At 33.0% G+C, this 12,801-nt stretch overlaps 1 protein-coding gene across 2 annotated transcripts; it reads left to right on the top strand.

The window, feature by feature from the left end:
* The first annotated feature begins 1,114 nt into the window (after nucleotides 1–1,114).
* LOC121225267 (protein TRANSPARENT TESTA 9) lies at nucleotides 1,115–12,565 on the top strand. Of its 2 annotated transcripts, XM_041109500.1 has the most exons (21): nucleotides 1,115–1,471; nucleotides 2,201–2,252; nucleotides 2,342–2,418; nucleotides 2,499–2,632; nucleotides 2,743–2,839; nucleotides 2,981–3,038; nucleotides 3,171–3,279; nucleotides 3,398–3,521; nucleotides 3,605–3,791; nucleotides 3,947–4,272; nucleotides 5,492–5,580; nucleotides 5,653–5,723; nucleotides 6,137–6,247; nucleotides 8,480–8,539; nucleotides 9,812–9,949; nucleotides 10,300–10,405; nucleotides 10,480–10,551; nucleotides 10,658–10,713; nucleotides 10,976–11,135; nucleotides 11,277–11,443; nucleotides 11,896–12,565. In XM_041109500.1, the coding sequence occupies exons 1-21, from the start codon at nucleotides 1,419–1,421 to the stop codon at nucleotides 12,148–12,150; spliced, it is 2,502 nt and encodes an 833-aa protein (XP_040965434.1). In that variant the 5' UTR covers nucleotides 1,115–1,418; the 3' UTR covers nucleotides 12,151–12,565. The 2 variants fall into 2 exon arrangements, with proteins under 2 accessions (XP_040965434.1, XP_040965435.1); XM_041109501.1 differs by lacking the exon at nucleotides 9,812–9,949.
* The last annotated feature ends 236 nt before the right edge of the window (nucleotides 12,566–12,801 follow it).

Consider the following 12,801-nt stretch of genomic DNA (forward strand, 5'->3'; position numbering starts at 1 on the left):
TTGAAAAATAGAAAAATAGAATCGGGTTAGATCAAATTACAAAGTATTGGGTTGAAAAGTTCATGACGTACTTGCAATTAAACTCAATGTGAGAGAGGCCCAAAAACTCCTCATAGATATGAGGGGGCGGCAACCCTAGTAGGAATATTAAAGGATGTCGTCCATCCTAATCTTACTCTGAGTAGGAAGTTGGTTTTTCTATTTGAAATAAATCACTACAATTCAACAAGGGTTCTACCTTTTATTCCTATAAATAGATGATACCGATAGAGTTATTAACAAACAACTTAGAGATTGTTATTTTGCCAAAAAATAGAGAGAATTTATTTTTAACTATTAAATATATTTTTTTTCAGAATAACAATTTTACCAGTTTCAATTAAAGAAGAGAGTATTTTCGTTTTCACAAAAAAAATAACTTTTTCTAGTTTTATGTTTTTGATTTAATTAATTCGAGCCCACATCTGAAGCAGTTCATGGTACGAGAATAGTAGAGAAGATAGTTTGGTTAAAAGTCGGAAAACATTGAGGACCCGCTTATCCGAAAACACAGGTACGATTTCGGTCTAGGGTTTATTGCTAAAAATATCACAAACCGGATTGATTTTCAAAATTTTAATTTTTTGCTGTGCAAGAAAATCGTTTTCAAACCGGATCTTTTTCAACATCGACTTGGGTCTTAGATAAATTCTTCCACTTGTTGATGGGTACTGATCATCGTTCAATTGTCGAATCATCACTTAGTGCTCGCTAACCAAACTTACAAAAAGAAAACCTTAACAACCGAGTGACTTAAGTAAAATTTTTTGAATAATTCAGTAATTTAAATAAATATATTAGAATAGTTAAGTAATAATTTTGTAACTTTTTGAAGTTCAGTAACCAAAACGTAAATTTACTAATGGTTTAATAAAGTTTACCTGTTTCATTATCTCATCACTTGTTCGGCTTTCATTCTTTTGCGGGATTCAATTGGAAAATTGAGAACCGAAAGATAAACCCAACAAATTATTGGGCCTGGTCCACCCGGTACTTGTTTGACCCGACTCGTAACCCATATCGAGTGCTAGCTCCACCTTCACTTCATCAAAGGCTTTCTCGGCTTTTCTAGCCAAAAGGTTAAAAAAAAATCGTAATAATAATTATTAATCTCAAACCACCTGCATATTTTTAATTTCTATTCCACTTTTGTGCAAGGAATTACACCAAAAAAAGTGAGTGTGTGTTTTAAAAAAAAATATTTTTCTTGATTTTCTGACTCAACTTCTCTTCGATCGAGATCCATTGAAGTTTATTCTGATCAAAATTGAGGAAATTGAAGCAAAATTTTATTGGAATTATTAGTGGAGAATAAAATTTGCACAGCGGAGCAAGAATGAATCGTGTTGAGCCAAATTCTCAAGTTTGAGGAACCAATCATGTGGTTTTCCTTTTGGAGATCCAGAGATCGATTCTCCTTAGACGAACTCAGGTTTTATTTTATTTTATTGTTTTTTTTGTCAATCGTTTGAATTATTCTCTCTCTCTTTTATTTTTTTTGTAATTTTGGGGATTTTCTCTGTTCGTCTTCAACAATTTAAGTTCGTATTGTTGATAAATTTGAATTTGAGTTCGGTAATTTCTCGTCAGTGCTGCTGTGAAACTTTAACTGTAGAAATTGATTGTGAAGCTTCGGTTTTTCTCAGTAGTATAAACTTGTGTAAGTTCTGTAAATATAAAAAAATTGAATAAATTTTACTTCTCACTGGAACTATTGTGTTTCAAATTGCTTATGCTTTTTATATCAATTTTATAGAAAATAAAAGCACGCGGTGAAGTTGACTATCTAACAGTGAATTAAATGTGAAATGTTACATGAATATTGAATAGTATGCGCAATGATTCCCCGTGTGGAAGTCAAATTTATTTATTTATTTATTTTAATTTCGTTTATATTGGTAAGATTCATATAGCTTTGATGATACTGAAATGTTGCCTTGGAATTCCTTGAACAAGCATGTAATATTTTTCTGGTTGAACCTTAGCTGTTGGACACCTTAAATCAATAGTTGTTAGAGCTTCGTAACTAATGAATATAATCATGTTTCCAAGACAAAAGTTGAAGAGCAGCTTAATTGCTCCGGAAATGTGGGTTGGACTTTTGTATCTTTGAATTTGAAATCGTGCTTTTAGATTAATTGCTGTGTTTCCTGGTGTGCAGATATTTAACGAACCAGTTGCAGAAAGTTCAAATTGTTAATGATGTTAATAAGGTAATAGAATCATACTTCATACTATTGTTATTACTGCAGCTGTCATTTGCCTTGTATCATCTGCCATCATATTTTTATCCGTTATGAAGGATTTCGTTATTGAGGCATTGAGATCTATTGCGGAGTTGTTGACATATGGTGATCAACATGATTCTTCCTTTTTCGAGTAAGGTTTCTTCACGCTTACTACCTATATGATTCATGTTTCTGGTTTCAGCACTTTTATGTCGTACATTCTCCCTGCAGGTTTTTCATGGAGAAGCAAGTCATGGGAGAGTTCATACGTATACTGAAAATTAGCAAAACTGTGACAGTTTCTCTTCAGTTACTTCAAACAATAAGCATTTTGATTCAGAACCTAAGAAGAGAACATGCCATATGTAAGTTGGTTGTTGAAGAAAAAAACCAAAATTTGCAGTTCCTTGGTCTTTTTAGTTGATTCTAACACTGTTGGACGATTTTATTGATCTTCCTTGTGAAATTTTTGCAGACTATATGTTCAGTAATGAACATGTTAACTACCTAATAACTTATTCATTTGACTTCCGCAATGAAGAGCTACTTTCTTACTATATATCATTCTTAAGGTTTGTTTTCTTTTCTTTTAGCAGTCCTTATCACTATAGGTGACTTCTATATGTTATTTTTTGTTAATTTCTTAATCAATTTAAGTCTTGAAAGCATTTTTTTAACATTGGTATTTCAACTGTCATTCTGGGCTTTTCTAGAGCAATAAGTGGAAAGTTAAACAAGAACACAATTTCTCTGCTTTTAAAGACTCAAGGTGTAAGTGTTCCTCTCTTTTATGTATGGAATTTGTTTCCCCGTAAAAATTATTTCTTTATTACTCATTTTTTAGCCCTCGTTAAAAACTGCCGCCTGTTGAATGACTTCTTCTATTTGTCATTTTTTTTCTAGGAAGAAGTTGTTTCCTTCCCGTTGTATGTTGAGGCAATACGGTTTGCTTTTCATGAAGAAAGCATGGTTCGCACAGCAGTGCGTGCTATAACACTGAATGTTTATCATGGTTGGTTTCCATTTTTCTATTTTTGTTCATTGCCCTTTCATTTCCTTTTTATACCATTCTAAATACATTTCTGTTGGTACAAATAAATTTATATTCTGATGCATCTTTTTTGGTTCAGTCGGAGATGAATTTGTCAATAAGTTCATTGCCAGTGCCCCTCATTCTGATTATTTTTCAAACTTGGTCTCATTTTTCCGGGATCAGTGCATCAATTTAAGCAAGTTGTTTTCTGAACGTCCAAAGTAAGTGTCTGAGTAACAATCTTATTGTGAAACAACAGAATCCTTTTTATTTCCTAACATGATAGGTTTTATGGCTAAGACAGAAACCCATGCTCGGAGTCTGTTTCTGCGATGCTTGCTAAAGTGGATGAAATTGAGGACAATCTCTACTATTTTAGTGATGTTATCTCTGCTGGGATTCCTGTTGTTGGGAGTTTAATAACAGACAACATTTTGCAGCTTTTGATACTTCCATTGCTGTTTCCGGCTCTTCAAATAGATGCTGACAGTGTATGATCTTCATTCTGGATTCTGTAATGAAAAAAGAGGAAAAGGGAAAGAAAAAAAGGACCAAAAACTGGTTGTTGGGCTGGTTATGATTTGAAAGTTGACCCTTGACTTATACTTACGCTGCCTGTTTAATTTTTGTTCCCCTCTTAATGTAGAACTTGAAGATTGGTGCAGTCACTTCTTTGTACCTACTCTGTTGCATCTTGCGCATCGTTAAAATCAAGGATCTGGCAAACACCATTGCTGCAGCTCTTTTATATCCACTAGAGACTTTTGCTGCAAATTCTGAAGTTAAAATCAATGGCTATGTTTCTGGAAATAATTGCGCAAATGAAAGTGAAGAACCATTAGTTGATAGTGTTACTCCGGTGAATGCTGGACAATTATGTGTTGATATACCAAACAAGGCTACGTCTTCACAGGTTCATCCTGGAGGCATTATTGCAGAGAGGGATTTTTCCTGTTCACATTTGTCTTTGAGGTAAAATATGTGTTTATTAATTACAGCCAATTGCTCATGCATATGGGCTTTACATTTCCTGCTCTGTTTTTTATTATTTTAAACTTTTATTAACAATATATACACGGTAGATAATTCCAATCCTAAGGTCAAAATTTTTATTAGCTCTTGTTGTAGTTCTTTTACGTAAATCTTTTATCATTTCTGGAGATATATATGCGTATATATATTGATAAAGTATAGAATATGTTTGCCTTTTGAACTTGGTCTTTAATTTTACATCCTGATATAATGATCAGGTAATATAATTTTGGTTAGTGGCTTCTGTACTAGCATCATGACTTTGAGTTTGTTATACTTCTGCCTTTACAGGGTTGGAACAATGGTTCTTTTATCTTGAAATTTTAGTCTAAGTTATTTTCTGTGAGACTTCAGCTTAATTGTACGTAATTATTATGATATAAACTTTTATGCTTTTTGGTTTTTGTTCAATTTCATAGTTCACTCTGCTTGAACTCTAATTTCCATTTATGGGTGAAGATTTTTATCTAATAAAAGGAAGTAGCATAAATTTCAAAGAATAAGAATCTTAAATTGAAGTAACCATGCAGCTTAGGTTGGTACACTTCTCCAATAGTTGATGAGCCTGTTAAGTGTTGTTCTGAAACTTTCACCATGAAAGATGAAGGAGAGAAGCCGTTGTATCTGGATTTAAATTAGTTGCTGAGGTTCTAAGCATATTTTGGCCTGATAGCTCAGATACTTTTAGGTATTACACTTAAATCATAAACCCTAACAAAAACAAAAATGATCTTATGGGAATTTATAACTATTTAAAATACATATTTGAATTAAAGTTCAAAGGTGAAGCACTATATAGTTTCTTAAGTTTTAACACAGAGAAGATCTGTAACCCTATACCTGTCAGACCTAGAATAACAGAAAATGGGGGGAAAACATAATGATTTCCTTTTTTGTGTTGTGCTGTGAATTTTAAGATTTGTTAGATGTTAAGATAGACAAGTGGTTGCAGCTTAAAAACGTGATAGCATAGCCAAATCAGCTGTACAATTAAGTTTTGTATTCAGTTAAATATGAAAATATATGTTCCTTTGGTGAATGGCAGCGATTACTCTTAATGTAGATGACTGATGGCGACTATCAGTAGGTTGTTCTTCATGCATAACTGTTTGTGTTGTACATGGTCTAATTGTGAACTTGCATACATACTGTGTCTTAGGGAGACTTTGCTTTCCTATGTCACTGATGGAGATGATGCACGAGCCCTGGGTTCTTTGAGTGTGTTGGCTACATTGTTGCAAACCAAGGGTAATAATGATGAAGTTTGTGTCACTAATCTGTTTTCTATTGCTATTTTCTTAATGAATATTTACATTGTAGAATTGGATGAATCAATGCTAGATGGTCTTGGTATTCTTCCTCAGCGCAAACAGCACAAAAAACTCTTGCTGGTAAGTTTTAATGTCAGTCATTGTCTTCAGTGGGAATAGTGGGTTCTTAGCATCTGATTTCTAAAATATTTGCTTAGTTTCCTTGGGTTTTTTCTTGAAAACTCATCAGTGACTTATAGTTCAATACTCCTCAAGGATGGTCAGATGGTCCATAATCATAAGCTCTATTTCAGTGCTCCCTAGTGAGTCTAGTAATGTCTCGTATGCATGGACAGCTTAACCAGGTGCAAGTATTTTTGAAAAAAAAAAATCGTGAAGATTAATTTAATACCTATGAATGGATGCTTAAGAGTAAAATAAAAACTTGGAGACATATTTGTTTGTCATTCTGTACCTTATTTCTTTTTTAGGAAATTCTTCTACCTTTTTCTAAGTGATTGAATCGTAGAACCTTTTGTCTTAAATTTGGGCAGCAAGCTTTGGTAGGTGAGGGCTCAGGTGAAGAGCAACTTTTTTCTTTTGAAAGTGGCTCCGCAAGAGATAGTATTAGTTCTGAGCTTGATGGATATTTAAAAAAGTTGAAGGTATTGTTCTCTCTCTTTATCTTCCTATATTCCCCCTAAAAGAAAGTGAAAAAGAGTGCTGAAAAAAAGTAGATAAAGTGAACTATTTTCTTTCTCTGTGTTCTGTTAATTCATTTATCACTTCATGCAAAAACCAAATTATAATGGTTTTTGAAAATTTCTAAAATTTTTTATTCTTGCAGATTTTTAAATCATTTTTAAACTTCTTTTTTTTTTCTCTTTTTCTCCACGTGTAATGAATGTGTGAAGAGGGTGACATGGATTTTGTTGTCACATGTTAGCAATTCATTGAGTGAAAAATGACATGTCACACTTCTGTTAGGTGTTAGAGTAACGAGTTTGTCAGTCTCAAACTATAGATATGAAATTGAGAAAATTTTTCTGAGTATCACACAACAGGATGGGGTATAGTTAGGGGCTACATCGAATATCCCCCCCCCCCTTTTGATTTGCACAAATTTTTTCTTTTTAGTTGGAAAATGTGGTTATTTGTTTTAACTTCACTTCTAGCTTTACTTCTAGCTTCTTAACATTTGATTTTTTAGCTTTACTTCGTGGCTATGGTTCTTTAGCTTTACTTCTAGCTTCTTAACATTTGATTTTTCAAAGATTGCTTCAAATATTTCTTGACTCATGAGATATAGGTTCTACTTACTGTTTTTAGAGTGTTTTGTGTTTGAAAGCATTGGCAAAGCCATCCAAACTTCCTGAACTCTCTAAATTAAAGTACAAAATCCTTAAATTGAGTCTATGCCCAATCATTGTGGTAATTGTGGTATTAGGAATAAAATAATTGCCATTCTCAGCAAAATTGAAATAATAGCATCTTTGACTCAGATTCATTTACCTAGTGTGGAGATGGGTTTTTCATAATGTTAATATTCCATTGAATTAATGCAATGATGAAATATGAGGAAAATAGCTTGATAACAAATTGATGATAAAGACAATGGCCGCTTGATGATGTAATTAATTGTAACATCTTGACTGGCTTTAATGAAAGTTTGATTAATGTGTAGAAATGTGTAATCGTGATGGTGCATTTTCAGTAGAATGAGAAAGTGAGCGAGTGTTTGTGGGTGACTTAAGTTAAATTACAAAAATGCTATACTTAGGCAATTAAAGAGGCAAACTCTTAGAAATTAATTACAGAAACGCTATACTTAGGCAATTAAAGAGGTGAACTCTTAGAAATTAGTGACTTTATTCAAGTGAGTGCTTCCCCCCCCTCCCCCCCTTTACCCTTGTGGTCTAGAAGGGTCCTAGGGTCTGGAGTGCATCTTGCACCTTTTAATAACAGTTAACAGACCAAACTTAGGGCTAGATTGTTGGATGAATCAAGATCTAACATTACCATGGATCATTGTAATAGGTTCAGTGCTTGCTGAATACTGATGTTGACAAAAAGGTAAAAATATATGAGAAAGAAAATGAAAGCAAAGACAGTCATGAAGTATGTAGTTTTTATCTCATGGAGCATTTAGTGCTGTATTTTATGAAAATCTTGTCCATTCACACACCTTTATTTATTTATTTTTTTTAATTTTTGAATAATCTCATTATAGGTTTTGATCATATTTGCTCTTTTTGACACAATGCCTAGAACACCTGTAGCCCCTCCCTAACCCATAAATAAGAGAATAATGCACTTCAGCGCACTCGAACCCACGTCCTCCTGCATTGGCAACAATGCCCATGCCAATCGAGCTAAGAATCAATCTGCTTCACACCTTTTTCTTGAATGTCTATCCTTAAGTTTTGGTTTTGATTATTTTACGACTTAAAAATCAGAATAGGGTGTCAACTCTTTTCTTTTCTATTTAAAAGTTACCTTGTAGTTATCTTTTATTTGCCAAGTTGTCTCCAATTTCAAATCTTTTCATCCCTTATTTCTTTGTAGATTTACTTTATTTTCTAACCTTTAATATCTGTAACTAATTGACATCTGTACTTGCATTAAATTTGTGATGTTTCTCATTGAACTGATAGCTGTAACCACAATTTTCATAATGATTGATAACTATAATACTCTACCTGTCATCACGTAAGTTCTGGCATTTGAGTTTTGGTAAAAGGCTATCTAGTTTGAAATCTTTTTGGCTTTAAGCTTTAAGAGATGGACTTGGTTCATTCATTGCTGCTTCTTGCTCTATATTTTAGGGGGAAAGAACTTATGTTTCTAACCAATGGTATGAATTTTGTGTAATTTCCTCTTCCTTCATTGGTTAATAGGAACAATATGGAGTGTCTATTGGGGGAGCAGCAGCAAGCCCTCGTATACGTAGAAACCAGGTATTTTCATTCCACTGAATTAGGGGCTATGAGTTGTTCACTCTGTATTTCTTTATACACTTTATCCCAGATTTTGGTCAATTTTATCATTACTTGAAGAAAAAGGAATATTCTGCTAGTTTTTATTATGTGAAAAAATAAAATTATAATTAATTTCCAAATGTTAATTAAGGATAATATCAATGATTAAATAGAAGTGGAAGTGATCTGTTTTTTTTTTTAATAAAAGAAATGCTAAAAACGCTACTAAGTGTTTTCAGAAATATATATTTTATATTTGTAAAGAAATTTATAGATTGACATATGTTAACATTAAAGTGCATAAACTATTTGTCGAAAATATATAAAAAAGATTTGTTTTCCTCTTTTTGATGTCACTTTTTTTTTGTTTGTTTAATTTCATTCAACCATCAATTTGTTGATATATATATATTAAAGAAATGCTTAACATCAATGGTCAAATGAGATTGCATCAAAACTTAGGATAGAGTGGTAACATTGTACCAAGAAAATGTCAAATGATAAATGGATCCCTTAATTTAGTGGTCACAAATTTAAGCATGATCCTGTCTACCAATGAGAGTTACCTAATTAATGTATCCTTTATAGCATTGTCTCGACTACACTCTACATAATTTTCTAAAAAGGTTTCTTTTAGTATTTTGATTCCAAAGAATCCAATTTGAGATTCAAAACATCTGGACCATTAAGCAACCAATTTATTCTTTAAAGTGTTGTTTCAACAACACTTCATTAATCCATCATTGTAATTGCCTAAACTTACACTGGTGGTTAATAGTTTACAAATATATAGTAAAGTTAACTAAGAAATGTACCAATTGTAGCATTAACTCATCCACACTTGTATTAATAATGAAAATTTCTTGAAGTTTTTTTTAAAAAAAAATTCAAACAATCACAATATTCTCAACATCTAATTGATAATGTACAAATGAAGATTGCATTAATCCATCTTGATAATTGCATAAACATATATGGCTACTAACTAACAACAAAAAAATTATGATTCAATTGGATGAAGAGTAATGTGAACAAAATTACATATTATGCATAGAGTATTCAAAAAAGCAAAGATATAATTATATGTAGAAACATTTTCATAATTCAAGTCCATCCCCACCTTGACCATCCATATTTTTACTTTAATAATAATTTTTTTGTTAAAAGTAGTAATAAATGGAATAAAAGTCTAAATAGGAATTTATCTTCAGTGATATGAAAATCATATTTGAAGTTTAATTTTTATTGTAGGTCCTTGATGCATTGGTCAAACTTCTTTGTCGATCAGATATATCTACAGAAATTTTATGGGATGGTGGTTGGCTTTTGCGACAATTGCTTCCTTATAGTGAGGCGGAGTTCAAAAGCCATCATCTTAAATTGTTGAAAGTGAGTAATATCTCTCCGAATATACAAGATATAGTAGGAATCATATTGCAGCCTCAAATTTAAGGAATGTTATTCTGATGGTTTTGTTTATATCAAACTTTTATGATATGACATTACTAGTGTATGATAAATTGGAACTTGGAAAAATTATGTTTCGTTTCATTTATAAACTGCATATGTTTACATATATGTATATATACATGTATATACAAATCATATAGACCTACACTTAAGAAAAATTACCAACACTTTAGCATCCTCCTCAACCAGTGTACTCACTTGACTTATTTACTACATTGTAAGATTTCTTTTCAGTATGTGCTACTAATGACCATTCTTATCATGTGCAGGACTCATATAGGAACTGCAGAAGTGCTCTTGTACAGGAGACTAAAGGGATTTGGGTTGATCTACTTATAACGGTGCTTTGTGATCAGTGGAAAAAATGCAAAAGAGGTAGTCTTCTAAGAAGTTAATGCTGTAAATAGTGATTTGGTGGTTAAGTTTTTGACTAAAGTACTTTATTGTAGCTATTGAGGCTTCATCCCCTCGAAAGGAGCCCAAGTGCATTCTTTTGCCATTTCAGAAATTGAATTCTGAAGGTAGGATTAACTGTTCTCCGAAAATTGGATGGTTTTGAATAATTTTTCTGAACTTTGCTTCTTTTATTTTTCCTTGAATGTGGAATATTCTTTGTTGTATGTACAGATATTCCTGCTGAGTCATCCTTCACTGCTGGTGAGAGGATGAGTGAATTGGTAAAGGTTTGTATATTCGCTTTCTCTACAGATAAAACTGTAAATACTACGGCATATATGATCTTTAGTGTTACTACTATAGAAATGTCATTTTCTTTTGCTTTCCCGAGCTGATATAAAAATACATGCATATGAATAATAAACAAGGGAAGACAACGGGACCTTTGCATTAATATTTTAATCACAATACTAGTAGTTTAGCCTTTTTATTCGTTCAGCATTGCTTTATAGCATTAGGTTGCAAATATTTCTAACCTTTCTATATTAGGTATTTGTGCTGCTTCATCAACTTCAAATTTTCTCCCTCGGTAGGACTTTGCCTGAACAGCCTCCTATTCAGCCACAAATTGATATCCCAGAAATATCCCGTGCCAGGGCAGCTGGTCTGGATGTTTCAGGTCCAAAGCCAGGCACTGAAGTAAAATTTGGTCTGTTCTGTCTCTTGTACTGCTGGCTCTATCAGTAATTATGTGTGTTTGTGGTGCACTGTGTTTATTCTTTACAGAAAATTGGTCACTTGTTAGCAATTGAGATTTCTCATACCCTAATTCTGGTCACTGCCATTGCAGTTCATGCGCTGCCTTGTCGAATTGCATTTGAAAGGGGCAAAGAACGTCATTTCCACTTTCTAGCAGTTTCTGTGGGCACATTAGGATGGGTTCTTCTTGCTGAAGAGTTACCATTGAAGCAGAATTATGGAATAGTTCGTGTTGCTGCACCATTGGCTGGTACAAATGTAAGCTCAGCTATATATTCTGTTGCTTATTTCATACTAAATGCCGCAGAACTTGTATGCACTTGATTAAATGTTTATGCATGTGCTAGTGAGAGTGGGAACTGGGAAGGACTTGAGGTTGTTCTTGGTACATTTTATAGTTCATGTCTAGAGCTGGCAAAACCTAGCACAGAATACCTGCCCAACCAAAACAAATCAAACTTGACCCAGACCGAATCAACCTGTACCATAAATTCGAGCGCCAACCTAAATTTGAAACTAGCTTGAAACTTAGTTTGAGTCTTAATACATAAAAAATGAATTCGACCCGAATTTAGCTAAGAAAGGCATCAACCAAACTCAAGTGGTGTGAAACCCAAAGGCCAAAGTAATCCAACTTTTGGTTGTTTAGGATTTGAATATTGAGGTAGAATACCATGTCATTCATACATTTTGCCTTCAAAATCTTCCAGCCCAGAATAGATGATAAGCATGCAAGATGGCTACACTTACGTATCCGTCCATCAACATTACCCTTCTTGGATGCTCCTAAATCCGGCACACCCGGTGAAACAAGGATAAAATCTCTAGTCGACGGGAGATGGACCTTAGCTTTCAGAGACGACGAATCTTGCAAAACCGCTTTATCTATGATCCTGGAGGAGATCAATCTACAAAACATGGAAGTGGAGAGAAGACTAAAACCAGTTCTTGACCTTGAACTGTAAGATTCTCCAACTCTTTTATTTTCCAAATACCTTCTTTGAGTACACTTTGCTCAAAAGTTGAAAATACCCATTGTTACCATCCTGCTTTGAGGTTCATGTTTTTTTTAGGTGAGAGTTTATTTCCTTTTACAATTACATCCTTTTGTATATGGTGTAGATTAGGTCCCCCAGTCCCTAGATTTAGTGCCATTCTTGGTTTAACTAGCTATAGCTAAGCTATATCCTATATCCCTTATTTGATATATATATATTAGTTTTGCCTTCTTTTTATTTGGCATCCTCTTTTTAAATAATTTTTTATGGTTCATTCTTAAGCTTAGGCATTTTCCTACCCTACTCCCTGCCTCCTAATTTTGTAAGTTATGTAACATCCATGTACATTTTGCTACTTCATAGATGAAAAAGCCATTGTGCATTTCTTTTGATTGTTTTTAAGTTTCAGTCATTTCGGATTTGAATTTTATCAGATTTGGATATTGCATATTTGATCATGTTATGTGTAATCACTTATACATAATTTTAAACTTTAAATTTAAAAATAAATTATCTATACCATACTACTATATATAAAAAGGAAGGCGTAAGGTTAGAGTAAATATTTTGTTCTATTTAAAATGTTTTTCTTTTTACATTAATAGTAATGGTTAAATT

The sequence above is a fragment of the Gossypium hirsutum genome, chromosome D13, assembly GCF_007990345.1.
Source record: "Gossypium hirsutum isolate 1008001.06 chromosome D13, Gossypium_hirsutum_v2.1, whole genome shotgun sequence".
Classification (NCBI taxonomy): Eukaryota; Viridiplantae; Streptophyta; class Magnoliopsida; order Malvales; family Malvaceae; genus Gossypium; species Gossypium hirsutum.

Bases quoted from the DNA above. Each gene is read 5' to 3' on its own strand.
- LOC121225267 (XM_041109500.1), top strand. From the start codon at position 1,419: ATGTGGTTTTCCTTTTGGAGATCCAGAGATCGATTCTCCTTAGACGAA. The intron at 2,253-2,341 runs GTAATAGAATCA...TCCGTTATGAAG, and splicing joins TTGTTAATGATGTTAATAAG to GATTTCGTTATTGAGGCATT. The intron at 3,039-3,170 runs GTAAGTGTTCCT...TTTTTTTTCTAG, and splicing joins TGCTTTTAAAGACTCAAGGT to GAAGAAGTTGTTTCCTTCCC.